Below are 13,410 nucleotides of genomic sequence, written 5' to 3' on the forward strand. Positions count from 1 at the left end.
ACATCAGTGACACTCTTAACGTGGAATTAACATTTTCAGATGGTGAGCTCAGGGAAGCCTGTTAGTCATAAATTGGCACACTCTCTGCATTATTTATTTGAATTGGTTAGCATACATTGAAGCTGATCCTGCTGCTACTAAAATCAATGTCAAAGCCTCCATTCTGGGATGAACGCTCTATGTAAATCTTCAACATGATACTGGATTGCTGCTGGCAACCAGTCAATTATTTCAAATTTTACACTGCTGTTACCGTTCATTATGGAGAGCTGTAAGTAATTGTTGAGATGCAGATCCTGTTTTCTTTTGAAAAGGGGATTTCATCATGCTTTCTATAGGGCACAGATGCTTTAAATAAGACGAGAAACTTAGATCCAGGCAAGAGCTTAATGACAGACAGGGTGCATGCATTAGGGACTTCTGGTTTTAGGAAGAAATGCCTCATTGATATTTCTAAGACTGAACATCGTTTGTCAAATGTAAGATTGACCTTGCTGGGACCAGAGTCTTGCTCAGGCTTGCTCAGGCTTGCAGATCTTTCCAGGCACATCTGATTGGAAACAGAATGCTATTGGAGGCAGAGTGCTAGACTACATGTTCCATGCCAGTGTTCCAAACATGAGATCAGTGAATGCACATAGGGCTAGGGCAGTGGGCTCCATACTTCCCCTACACTTATTCATCAAAATATTGAAGCCTCTACCTTTGTAGTTATATGAGTGGAGGGCTCTGTCCATACAATAAGAAACCATTGCTACTTATTGTTACCAAACACATTGGCAGAACTCTCTGTGTGTGCAGAGTATGTGTGGCGCTCCATTCAGGTGTTTATACATTTATATCCCGTTCTATCCCATCTCAGATTGGCCTACAATTTCACAAACAGCAGCAATAGGTATAACAAAACATATCAGCATAAAAACACAACCCGTCAACAGTAAAATAAATCAGTAGCCAAATCGTAATCCAACAGTACCACCAGCTAGTCCCAAATACCCATGTAAAAAGCTAGGTTTAAAAGAAAGCACCATTATGGGGAAGGGGATAAGCCCTACAAGGATTCACTGAATGTGTGGTCTAGCTGGCTGGATGCAAATTGGGTAGTTCAGCATTCTGCCTTCAGCAGCGGACCAGCAGAAGTGTCTACATTCCGTCTAGTGCATTTTATATACTACAGTAAGCACTATAAGAGTATAGACAGTACACCACACTTTCCTTTGTCCAAATATCTTGGTAAGAATTCAAAGTAGTTGGATAATCAGAAGCTTTGACAATAAGTGTGTGTGAAGGCCATGCTTAGGAGTCACTTCAAATCTATGGACTACTTTGGTGAGGTTTGGTGAAGTGGTGAACTGCTGCCACTTCACAACCTTGCTCCTCGTGCTAGCCAGGGCAGAAAGCGGGGGCACATTGTTCCAGATCCCAAACAGATCCTTCAGCTCCCAGGGATATGATGGCAGCAGGATCAGCAAAGGATCCAGAAAACCCTGTGCTGATGCAGGTCTGCCGACTCCCAACACCCCAAATGCCCCATTTTTTAGAGTTCTGTTTGAGTGGGTATGTTGTGTCACTCCTTGGCAATGGGGCTCCCCACTGCTGGTGCGAGGCTGGGTAAAGGGACACTTTCAACTCACTTTATCCTCCCCATCATAGTTGATTTGGGGTTTGGGTTGTTCTGCCCATCCACTCTGAAAGGGCTCCTCCACCTGCGGATTTCATCGACTTCTCCCAAAAGGAGGAGAGCTATAGCCATGTTTAGATTTCCCATTAGAATGGATGGGGAACCCATAGCTTTGTTTTACATAGGGCAGAACAGAACACAAATTCAAGATTGGAGCAGACAGCTCAGAGCACAGAAACAGATTGGATTAGTTTTTTAAAACACATATGCAAGATGAATCTTGGGTCAGTGTAGCATTTATAGAACACTCTGTGTGAGGGGGGAAAGAAAAAAAGGAAGGTGTGTAAACATACACACACACACACACACACACACACACACACACACAAAACAACCCCACAAACAATGAAGTCAGCTATATTGGATCTCTGGAATGTGACACTTCAGTGTAATCACATCACAATTATTTTTCACCTGCTTTCTGTTACCTGCACTGATGTCACTCTGTGTCTTTCTTGGTTTATAGAGGCTCAGTTTAACTTTCCCATCACTCAGATACACGAGGAGGCCACCTGAAGTCTGATATAGTTTACTTGACAGTAAGAGCCCTTCGTTGTTCCAGGTCCGAAACTGAAAACTGATCGAAATTTCATCATGCCCTGATGTGCCGGGCAATGCGAGATAACTATTGGGGTTTAAAAAAGTGACTGGAATAATTGGGGGCTCCGAACAGGCGAAAGATATGTTGCCCTAGAAATAAATGAAAGAAACAAAATATTGGGTAAATTCATAAACAAACAAGTTTTCAGTGCCTATGTCTATCGATAATTAGATATGAAGTGATAAAATCTGAATCTAACTGGTTGTTTCATTACAGGATACAGATGGAATAATGCAAAGCAACAACTCCAAACCTGACAATGACAACCTTTACAATGTCTCAGTCAATGGTTTTGCAGGCAAACCCAGGACAAATATAGGGCTGATTTGAAGAAGATGGAGGCTGTTGTGTAAGTGCTTTCAGGGTGAAATAGATGGTCTCTGAGCATATTGTTAGAAGACTCTCACAGGTTCTTTGCGTCAGCTGGTGGTTTCGTGTGGAAATTCCATGTGTGGCAAGCGCCAAATAAAACACAGGCCTGTCCTACTTTTTGCCTGTTGGTGATAGTGAGGAGTCCTGGGATTAACTAGGATGCTGTTGCTGTCTCCAGAAGCGGAAAGAATTGTAGCTAAATGGCTTGCATTCCAGCTCACGGACTAAAGCCATATCTGCGCTATACAATGAAAGCCCTACGGTATCGCTTTAAACTGCCATGGCATCAGCCAAAGAACCCTGGAAACTGTAGCTAGTTAGGGGTTTAGAGTGTTGTTAGGAGACCCCTATTCCCCTCACAGAGCTACAATATTCATAGCAGTTTAACCATCATTACCTGTTCCCAGGGGGGGACGCAGGTGGCGCTGTGGGTTAAAGCCTCAGCGCCTAGGACTTGCCGATCGAAAGGTCGGCGGTTCGAATCCCTGCGGCGGGGTGCGCTCCGCTGCTCGGTCCCAGCGCCTGCCAACCTAGCAGTTTGAAAGCACCTCCGGGTGCAAGTAGATAAATAGGGATCGCTTACCAGCAGGAAGGTAAACGGCGTTTCCGTGTGCGGCTCTGGCTCGCCAGATGCAGCTTTGTCACGCTGGCCACGTGACCCGGAAGTGTCTCCGGACAGCGCTGGCCCCTGGCCTCTTAAGTGAGATGGGCGCACAACCCCAGAGTCTGTCAAGACTGGCCCGTATGGGCAGGGGTACCTTTACCTTTACCTTTACCTTACCTGTTCCCAGGGAATTCTGGGGATTATAGTTCTCTGAGTGGGCTAGGGATTTTCCTAACAACTCTCAGCCCCCTTAACAAACTAATTCCCAAGATTCTTTGGCTGAAGCCATGACTGTTAAAGCAGCATTGTAGTGCTTTAAATATATAATGCAGATGGGGCCTGGGATAAGAGGGCCCTTGAAATGCAGACCTTTGGGGGGCAGCCATGAAGGTGCTACCCTATTTGATTTTGTGTTCTGGGATATACTGTATTTTTCGCTCTATAAGACACACCAGACCACAAGACGCACCTAGTTTTTGGAGGAGGAAAACAAGAAAAAAAATATTCTGAATCTCAGAAGCCAGAACAGCAAGAGGGATTGCTGCGCAGTGAAATCAGCAATCCCCCTTGCTGTTCTGGCTTCTGGGATAGCTGTGCAGCCTGCATTCGCTCCATAAGACGCACACACATTTCCTTTTACTGTTTAGGAGGGGGAAAGTGAGTCTTATAGAGCAAAAAATGTGGTATTTTCTGGTGGGAGAAAGTGAGTTAGCACCTTTCAAAATGTTAAAGACAATGCATGAAACACCAGCAAGAGGAGGCAATTTTCAGTACAGTGTTACCTCAGGTTAAGAACTTAATTCGTTCTGGAGGTCTGTTCTTAACCTGAAACTGTTCTTAACCTGAAGCACCACTTTAGCTAAGGGGGCCTCCCACTGCCTCCGTGCCGCCGCTGCACAATTTCTGTTCTTATCCTGAAGCAAAGTTCTTAACCCGAGGCACTATTTCCGGGTTAGCGGAGACCTGAAGTATCTGTAACCTGAAGCGTCTGTAACCTGAGGTACCACTGTAGTTTCCACATAGACACAACAATTGAACGAGCCCTAGAGTCTTGTTGATGTGGATAACAGACTGGCACAGAAGAAGGTATATTTTGCCTCTCTTGTACTTTGCAGATAACAACAACATATAATAGTTCTCATGGGGGCGGGGGTGGGGCACATAGATCCACAGCTGCAGAAAGGGATTCTAAATAAATGAGGAACTATTATCAGAGAAAGTACTGAAAACAATAAAGCTTATTAAGACTGGGTTTTTAGCTGTTCATTGTAACCACAGCCAACATCATCCAGACACAATCCAATCCAAAAGTTGCAGCTAACTCCTTAATCGTCATTTCCAGCTGTAATTAAGCTGCAACTCCTTGTCCTCTTTTCTATGCCAAACATATTCCTCTGCTTTCCTTTGGACCACATCAGCAAGGCCAAGAAACAGATCTTGTCATCTGGGTAGCCCAGGATCTCCATACACACTGACCAGGCTTGCGCCCCAGGGAGATCACAGTGGTTTGACTTCACCCCAAGAGAAACATTCCATTGTCTCTCAAGACTGATGGATGCCAACAACAACAAGGTCAACACAAAACAAGACACACTGTTCTCACCATTAGGGATTACATTAATCTTGTCTCCATCCCGTATTTATGTTACTTTGGAATGATGGAAGAACTGGGTCAGTTTCCACCATTTGTTCCATGCCCTCCTCTCCTTGGAGTTTCTGCATACAGAGAGTCAATAATGCTAGCTTCTCCATCGTGATTTACAGCTTAATCCATAACCCAATTAAAAGAGGGTACTTAAATGTAAGCCACTTTCATGCAAATGGAGGTAATGGAGCACAGTTGTCTTGGCTTGGAACCCAATATATGTTAAGAAAGTTCATGGCAGGAAAGTTTCCTGAGCCTTTCTCAATGTGGCCCTACGCCAAAGCCTCTTGGGGTGTTGGGTCCACAATGGGAGATGAAGTGTAGAGGGCTTCTGAGGGAGTGCAATCAGCTGAAGTCATATTTTCTTCCTAAAATCATTTAACTTAAAGAAGTTCGCAGAAATGACATTTCTTACCTCCTCCTTCTCCCAGCAACCCAAGAAACCCTATCCCATCCTACGTTGTTCAGAAGGGCCTCCTGATCTGCAGGATACTTGAATTGCAGTCAAACCAACAATTTACGTTTTGCTAGAAAGGCAAATGAGAGGAGCTGAAGTTCACAGAGTTTTCTTGGAAACTTCCTAGACAGAACTCTGTGAGAGACACGCCCACTGTGCCCTGACAGGGGGAGTGCATAGCTATATATTCTCCTATCTGCCTGGGCACACCATATTCATATATTTCCATCTCTTTCCGCTCTATCAGCAATGTGACATCTACAGACTCTGACCTCCAAGCTCAAACTGTTGGGATACTGCCAGGGAGATATGGCCCATCATGGCCCCCACGTCGCCTCCGGACGATCCATCGATCTCCCGTAGATACAGTATCAGCAATTAGTGACACGAGCTCCAGAAAATAGCTTGCTACATTCCAGAACTGATGCACACACTCTATCAGCAGAATTCGCACAGCGAAAGTTGCACGCAGGAGAGTATCATTTAGAAGTTTATTCAGCGTTGGTCAGAACAAAGAAAAAACATGACTGCCTGCTTCGGTCTGCTCAGGCAGAGAGAAACGAAAGCAAAGACACAACAGAAACATCCTGTGAACAGGAATTACGCAGACTCTGTGACTCACATAGCCTGCTCCCTTTTAAGGTGGAACGGAAATATCCTAACACAAACTACATTTTAAGCTCGACCTAAGCAAGTCTTTGAAACTGAATTACCATTTTAAGCCTGCCTGAACAAAGCTGCTGTATCTGTTACTCTTCAACAAGTATTCTGAGTGAGTAAATGCTTTTTTCTTTACCTTTTACAATAATATTTTGTTTGTGCCATGAAACATCCTGGATAACTTAAACTAAAATGCTAAAACTACCTAATCTAAGCTTCCTTTTTAGGCTGCAAAGGGATAGCAGGCTGCTGAACTCTCAAACATGCGGAAGGAAGGATCATATCTAAGAAATGTATCCTCTCCTAACGTCTGTTCACATCGCAACATGATCCAGAGAAAAATTTGGGGGGGGGGTGCAAGTGGCTGAACGGTGAAGGATGCAATAGGAAACTTTCCTGCTATGAACTTTCTAAAATTAAATCATCTTAGGGCTTGCACCCTACATAAAGCGAGCTAACTGATTTGTGGTTTGCAGCCTTAGACTGTGATTGGAACATTGTTATACAAGTCAAGGTGCTCCCCAACCCAACTTTTCTTACCATAATGTTGATTTGAGGTTTATGTCTCTTGGCCAAATCAATAATGTTCACACCATTGTAATAAAGATTTTCAAAACACCCATGAAAGTTTTTCCATGGTAACAGCCCTGATTTTCCAGGTACTGGAATCCCTCCAAAGCTGAGCTTAGAAAGAGAAGAAAAATCAATAATCGTATTAAGTAATTTTCTGACAATCTGCTTGCAACGTTTATGATAAAAAATGTTAACAATGGCACAGCGGTAGCTCCATATTGGTCAATTGAGAATCAATCTTTTTTTTCATTATTATTTCTTTTCAATTGTCAAATGCATTAACTTAAAATATAGGTTAAGAAACACAGCTCAGAAATAACACAAAAAGTAAGAGGCCAAAGAAATACCTTTTAAATAAATGTGCTTTTATTTTCTGACAATGCTAGTTTTATTCAATCATTTCAATAAAAAAGTGCCTTTCTTTGGAAGTTAACATTTATATAACAGTACAGTGCAATCTGACAAATCTTTACTTAGATGTTAAGCCCCACTATGTTCAATGGGGTTACTCTTAAGTAAGGATGCACTATTCATACGTAATTCCGTTTATATAAATGTCTTCTCAATCTTCCTTTATTTTCCCACATTACTTAATACTTTTTAAAATGATAAAAATATATTTATATTATTACCATATATAATTATACTTATTTAACTTACAGTATCAGTCTTTCATGTGACCATGGCAACTACTTACCTGAAATCTATCTGAAATGTTCAAATTAATAATACAGCATAAGCACACATTTAAACAAATGTATTTACTGTTATTTCTTATGTTAGCTACACATTGAAAGCATGTTCACTATGCTGCGTGCGCTAGGGTTTGCACACTGAGCTCTTGAAGTAATGGACTCTCCCATATAATTTAACTATAAGGGAACAGTTTTGGGCGTGGCAAGGAAGCTGTCCAGTGCTAAGAGGTTGCGGGGGGAGTGGGCAAATGTCACTTTAGCGCCAAAGCTCCCATACTCCCATAAATTTGTTTGATAGGATCCAGGATAAAAGCAGCAATGCCCCCGTGCAAGGGGAAACTGACTCTCTTTCACAAGGACCCAACCTCACCTTGGTGTCGGCCAGAGATGGGGAACCTGTGGACCCCCAGATATTGGATTCCAATTGCCGCCATTCCCAGCCAATATGGGCAATTGTCAGGGTTGACGAAAGGTTCCCCAAACCTGCTATAGAATCACCACTTTGGCGAGCTCCAGTGCTGCTTTAAACTGTTGGTTCATTGAACAGCACAGTATCTCTTGCCTCTTCCTTCCCGGTCCCCACATGTGACCCCCCTCCCCTGCCTGCCGTAATGAGCAGCATTGCTGGTTTACCAGCAGGTGGGGAAAGGGATGACTGGCAAATGAAACTACCAAAGCCTCTGATTTATCTGAAGTGTACACCGCACTGATGTGCAAGATGCAATCTATTATCACCACCTAAACCTGCCTTTTATGAACTGTTGTATCTTATGGTTACCAGATTTTTTTCAATGAATCCGGGGACACTTTTATTTATTGAGTAGCAACAGGGAGTCAGTAGTGGGGATGGTGAGGCAAAAGACCCTGGGCCCAAACACACATGCATATTGTATAAAGGTGCAAAGCCCTTCTTTCACACCCTGTGAATCATAAATGCACAGTTTTTTCTAAAAACTGGGCAATGGTGCGCCGCCGACCTGTGACTCCCGAGCCTTCCCTGATCTCCCTCCCCTTTTGTTTTGACAGATCAGGGGAGGCTCGGAAGTCACGGGCGGGTGGCTGTTGCCCAGGAGTGGCCAGCCTGGTAATGCAGTTGGCTCTGGCTGGCTTCAGGAGCTGCTTGCTGCCGTGGCGCAGGAAAAATGGCGTGCGCCATGGCAGCAAGCAGTGAGCAGCTCCTGAAGCCAGCCAGAGCCAACTGCACTAACAGGCTGGCTCCGGGCTGCTGAGGCTGCCGCTGCCACGTTTCCTAGGGACAGATTTGCAAATCTGGGGACTGTCCCCAGGAACCGGGGACGTCTGGTAACCCTATTGTATCTGCTCTCTGTTCATTTCCCCAGCAGCGGAGGAAGCCGATCGGGTGCCTGGGGCAGCGCACAAGCCCTGCACCCAGGGATGGGGCCAGCCGCCAGCGGGGGTAGCACCGGCCAGGGCAGGATGCTCTGTGGGGCCTCCGAGAAGTCTGCCTGCCTCCTCCCACAGCTGCCCTACAGCTGAGGGGGAGGTGGCGGGCGGACCGCTTGGGGCAGCGTGGAGCTTGCGGGCGCTCAAGCCACCGCGTCACTCCCAGGAGAGACGTGTGGCTCGGGCATGCTGCAGACCCCGCGGTGAGTGCCCCCTCAGTGGTGCCACATGGGGTGAACTGCCCCTACTGCACCCCCTTCCTCCGCCCCTTCACATCCCCTGTCCTGCATGGCAAAGCTGTACCACCTAAGTGGCAGGATGTCCCCTAGTAGAGTGTAAACGTTACAATTACAAAAGGAACATTTGGGCATTGACACCAAAGCAGAAAAGTCAAGGGTTGGCACATATGTAAGCAAAGCATTAGCAAAAGTCTTTAATTTCAAGCTTCGACAAGAGTCTGAATGCTGAAACACTTCCCTAAGCAGCTCACCATCTCCTTCTGTTTCATAATTGCATTTACATAACAAAATAATAAGTCTAATAAATGAAAGATAGTTTTCACACCTCATAATCAAGGTCCAAATAATTGAATTCTCCCTTTGCATGAAAATGGTGAGTGTGTTTATCAACTGTAAAGTTCACTTGATTATTGAAATGTTCAATGAGGACTGAATGCCAATGCTGATCATCCAATAGGCTACCCAGAGTGATATTAACCTGGGCATCAGCAGAATATATTTTAGCATCACCTTCAAGAGGAGAAAAACAAACTGTTAGGTCTGTTGGAAGAAACAATGAAGACAGTGAACTTATATATATATTTAGTTAGTTAGTTTAAAATAAGCAGATTACTAAGTAGGTGTGCAGTATGAATTTGCACTTGATACCTATGTTGATGAGCAAGGAAAGCTTTCCGTTAACTAATGCCAAGGTGATGTGATCTCCATTCTGTCCTTCTCTGTGTAACAGAATCCCATCTCTTTGTATCGTTTTGAACTGCAGAGAAATTATGTCTTTCAGAGCTGTGGTGGATTTGGGGTTAAATCTGTAGAGTAGGAAACTCTTCCCATCAAAATCTGCCACATCAGACCCTAAGAATAACACAAACAAAGCAATAAAAAAAAAATTAATTATATTGAAAATGTACCATCTACTCCTTGAGTGGGAATTGAAAAATGAAGTAATAAAAGAAACAACGATAAAGTGGTCACAAGATCTGGGCAAGACAATACATTTCGATAGGTGGGAAAAATTATGGAGTGTTGACATAAATTTCACAGCTTGTTATTTGATAAGAGAAAATATAATGAAAATGTTGGTACCTCACCCCAGTAAAATTGGCAAAGATCTGTAAAAAATATTCAAACTTTTGTTGGAGATGTAAAGCAGAGGTGGGAACAATGCACCATATGTGGTGGGGGTGTAAGGTGATTAAACAATTTTGGACCAATTCTCAAAAAGCCAGAAGCATATCTGTTAGGCTTAATAACCAACTATATCCCCAAAGATAAAAAGAATATATTCCTCTATGTGACAGCAGCAGCTAGATTATTAGCAGCAAAAAAAAAAAAAAAAAAAGGAAAACAGGAAAAATACCAGAATTATCAGAATGGAGAATTAAGATCTGTGAGTTTATGGAGATGGCAAAATTAACGGCATCAGTTAGGAGCTGCCCCAAGAAAAAAATTAAGAGAGAGTGAGAGTGTGTAGAGAAATATATGAAAAAATGTGGATATAGAAATTAAGTTTAACATAAACATAAAAGGAAAGACTCGCAAGGATACAAGATGATATTATAAAGGATATGACTATTAAGTATAAATAACTGCTAATACAACAAGAAACAATAATACAAATGCCAATAAGATCTCACATGGGTAAGGGGGAGTCGGATGGGGGGGAGGGAAGTAGAGGGTGGTATTTGGAAATTAATTGAGAATGTGATATAAAAGTAAAATGATTGTGTTTGTAATTTGAATTATTTTGAATGATTGTGGTTGTTGAAAACATGAAAATTTCCAAATAGACTGAAGGAAGTCTGAAAGTGGAAAGATTAGAATTGGATGTATAATTCAAATGGAATGTTTTTCTTTTATTGTTAAATTTGAAAATTTTATTAATAAAAATTTAAAAAAATGATTGTGGTTGTAAGTTTTTTTCTAGTTTTTACTCCTTTTTCTGTCAGAAAAACTTTAATTTTAAAAAAATTAAAAAGAAAATAACACAAATAAAGGATCTCTTATGATGGGTTGCCAAGAAGAGACACTGTCCCCTTGCCACTTGTGTGATAATCATTTAGCAAGTATGAGAAATCCGAAGCCATTCTAAAAGCATCATATACAAGCCAGAGTTCTGTTCCTGTATCTTGCAGCATGGTTCTTTGTAGAACAGAGGAGAAATGTGAAGGAACAAAGCTCTGGGATTTTATTTTTTATTTTTCCCAGAGCTGGAGCAATGGCATCAGCTGGTGAGGCACCAGGTAAGTGACAGACCTTCTCACAGCAGAATGATGTGATAATGCGATGCCCAAGTGTTTGTGTTGTTTGTGACAGATTAGAACAGAGGAAGTCAGAGGATGGGGGAAATCAAGCAGAGGAACCTACGGAGCTACCTAATGCCAAGTCAGATCATTGATTCATCATGTCTAGCATGCTCAACACTATCTGGCAGTGGCTCTGAGGTGTTTCAGGTAGGAATCCTTCCCAACTCTACCTGGAGACATGAGGGATTCAACCTAGGACATTTTGCATGCAGGACCTGTGCTGTACCAATGATCTACAGCCATTCCCCTACACCAGGGGTCCCCAAACTAAGGTCTGCAGGCCGGATAAGGCCCAAGGGACTCGTTTATCCAGCCCGCAGAGACACCCGCCGCCAGCTCTTCTTCCACTTCTGGGTCGGAGGAGCACCAGAAATAGCTTGTGCACATGCACAAGTGTTATTTGTGCATGCACAAGCATTATTTGCGGTGCACATCCACGTCAGAGGAGGCCCATGCACATGCGCATAAGCTATTTCCGGTGCTCCTCCGACCCGGAAGTGCGCCTGAAATAGTGTGTGCGCAAACGTATGGGCATGTGCTCCCCCATCCTCCAGCCCACCGTGCGATCGGCGCTGGAGACACTGGCCCAAGGCACGGTAAGTTTGCTGACCCCTGCCCTATACTTTCAATTTCTTCAAGAGGGTTCATATTTCACACTAGCAGTTTAAATGGTGACACCTCTTTGGGAGAGTCTTTGCATCCAATCAAGGCGAAGATGTGCAGTCAGAAGCAAGCATTTCAGAAGGTATCACTATACAACTGGGAATAACAAAGGGGGTGGGGGAAGGTAAGAAATTTCAGTGGTTGAGAGCAAGAGGGAGAGGGGAGAAGTAATTCATTTAAAAAACTCAAAGGCCTGCTCTCATCATGCTATCCTGCACTCATTTCGGAGGGAAGAAAGGATATAAATTTAATTAACAAATAAAGTCATTAACCGGGGGGGGGACCCCACTTGTGGCTCTGAAACACCAAGGCAAAGCAATTACCTATTCCACATATATGAAATACTCTTATTGACAGAAGAGGTAGCAATGATTTCACCATTTAAAAATGTACTTCACTTCTCATGACACATTATCTAGTCCCTTTCAAGGTCATATATATCCACTTGACTGGAAAGAACAGATTTTAGACCAGTAATATAAAACAGTATCTGTCACAATCTGTTACAGCCTGACTTAGAACTACAGAAAGGAACAGATAGCACTCAAGTAAAGCTCATAGTGTATTCATGCTGCATAAGTAAAGAAGACAAAGGAGGTAATAGTTCTTGAGAGATACACTTATGAAATAAATGAAGATGTAGCAGACGGCCAATAATATATGAAATCATTTTCCAATTCATTGAGTGTCCTCTTCTAAGTCAATGGAAATCTGCTATCTAACTTTGCTTAATTTGACAAAGGAAAGAAAAAATGCTCTATATTTTGGAAGCAAGCCTCTAAGAATTTCTCCTGTGCAGGCCCCACTGAAATGAACCTGTGATCTCTGAGGGATTGTGCCTAAGCTTCTTGAAAAGTTATCCATTTTGAGTGACTCATAATATTTTTAAAAAGCCATTAATATTCAGCAGAATCGCACCAATTATAAGCAGAAGGGCCTTGTTTTGAACTTAAGCTGTCAGTTGGTTTAATTCTCAGTTCTGTCACATAAGATGGGTACGTTTTACTTTGGTAAGGACAGTTCAAGGGAGAACATTAGGACTCCACATCAATCACGTTTTTTTTAATCAGTACATTTCCACTATGAAAATTAGACCACTAAAACGGGGGCATCGAGCGAGTAACAAATTACACGTTCAATCGATTTTAAATGTGTTGCCATCTATCCTTTGACAGAAGGCAGCAGATAAATAAAAAGCAATAAATGAATTCATTAGTATTGATAATTATTTGTAATCCCTACAACAGCATTCTCCAACTTTGGTTACCTTCAGAGGTTTGTGATGTGGTATCTGGAGGTTCCTGGGTAGGGCAATTCCCTCCTATCTTATCATTATTAATAATTATTTTCTTTAACTCAAACTCACATAAAATATATACCTATATGATGAACAAAATTTCAATTTAAATTGAAATAATTTAACAATGAAATCAAAACAAAATACATAAAAGAAACAGAATGGGTTCATACTATTTCTCTACTATCCACGTTGCACAATCTGTCATCTTCTACG

General features: G+C 42.5%; 1 protein-coding gene across 10 annotated transcripts in view; it reads right to left on the reverse strand.

Annotated features, from left to right (window-relative positions):
* CNTNAP4 (contactin associated protein family member 4) overlaps positions 1-13,410 on the reverse strand; it is a 361,367-nt gene that overhangs the window by 94,824 nt on the left and 253,133 nt on the right. For 9 of the 10 annotated variants that reach the window (XR_014555948.1, XM_083701909.1, XM_083701906.1 and 6 more), the window contains exons 5-8: positions 9,580-9,783; positions 9,257-9,441; positions 6,561-6,704; positions 2,110-2,371 (exon numbers count right to left, since the gene is read on the reverse strand). Coding sequence is in view for 9 of the 10 variants with exons in the window: in XM_083701909.1 (XP_083558035.1) it covers positions 2,110-2,371; positions 6,561-6,704; positions 9,257-9,441; positions 9,580-9,783 (795 nt within the window). In the remaining variant the exon portion in view is untranslated. The remainder of the gene's footprint in view (positions 1-2,109; positions 2,372-6,560; positions 6,705-9,256; positions 9,442-9,579; positions 9,784-13,410) is intronic. The other variant, XM_083701905.1, reaches the window with a different exon arrangement.

The sequence above is a fragment of the Podarcis gaigeae genome (assembly GCF_964106915.1).
Source record: "Podarcis gaigeae genome assembly, chromosome: 11".
Lineage (NCBI taxonomy): Eukaryota > Metazoa > Chordata > Lepidosauria > Squamata > Lacertidae > Podarcis > Podarcis gaigeae.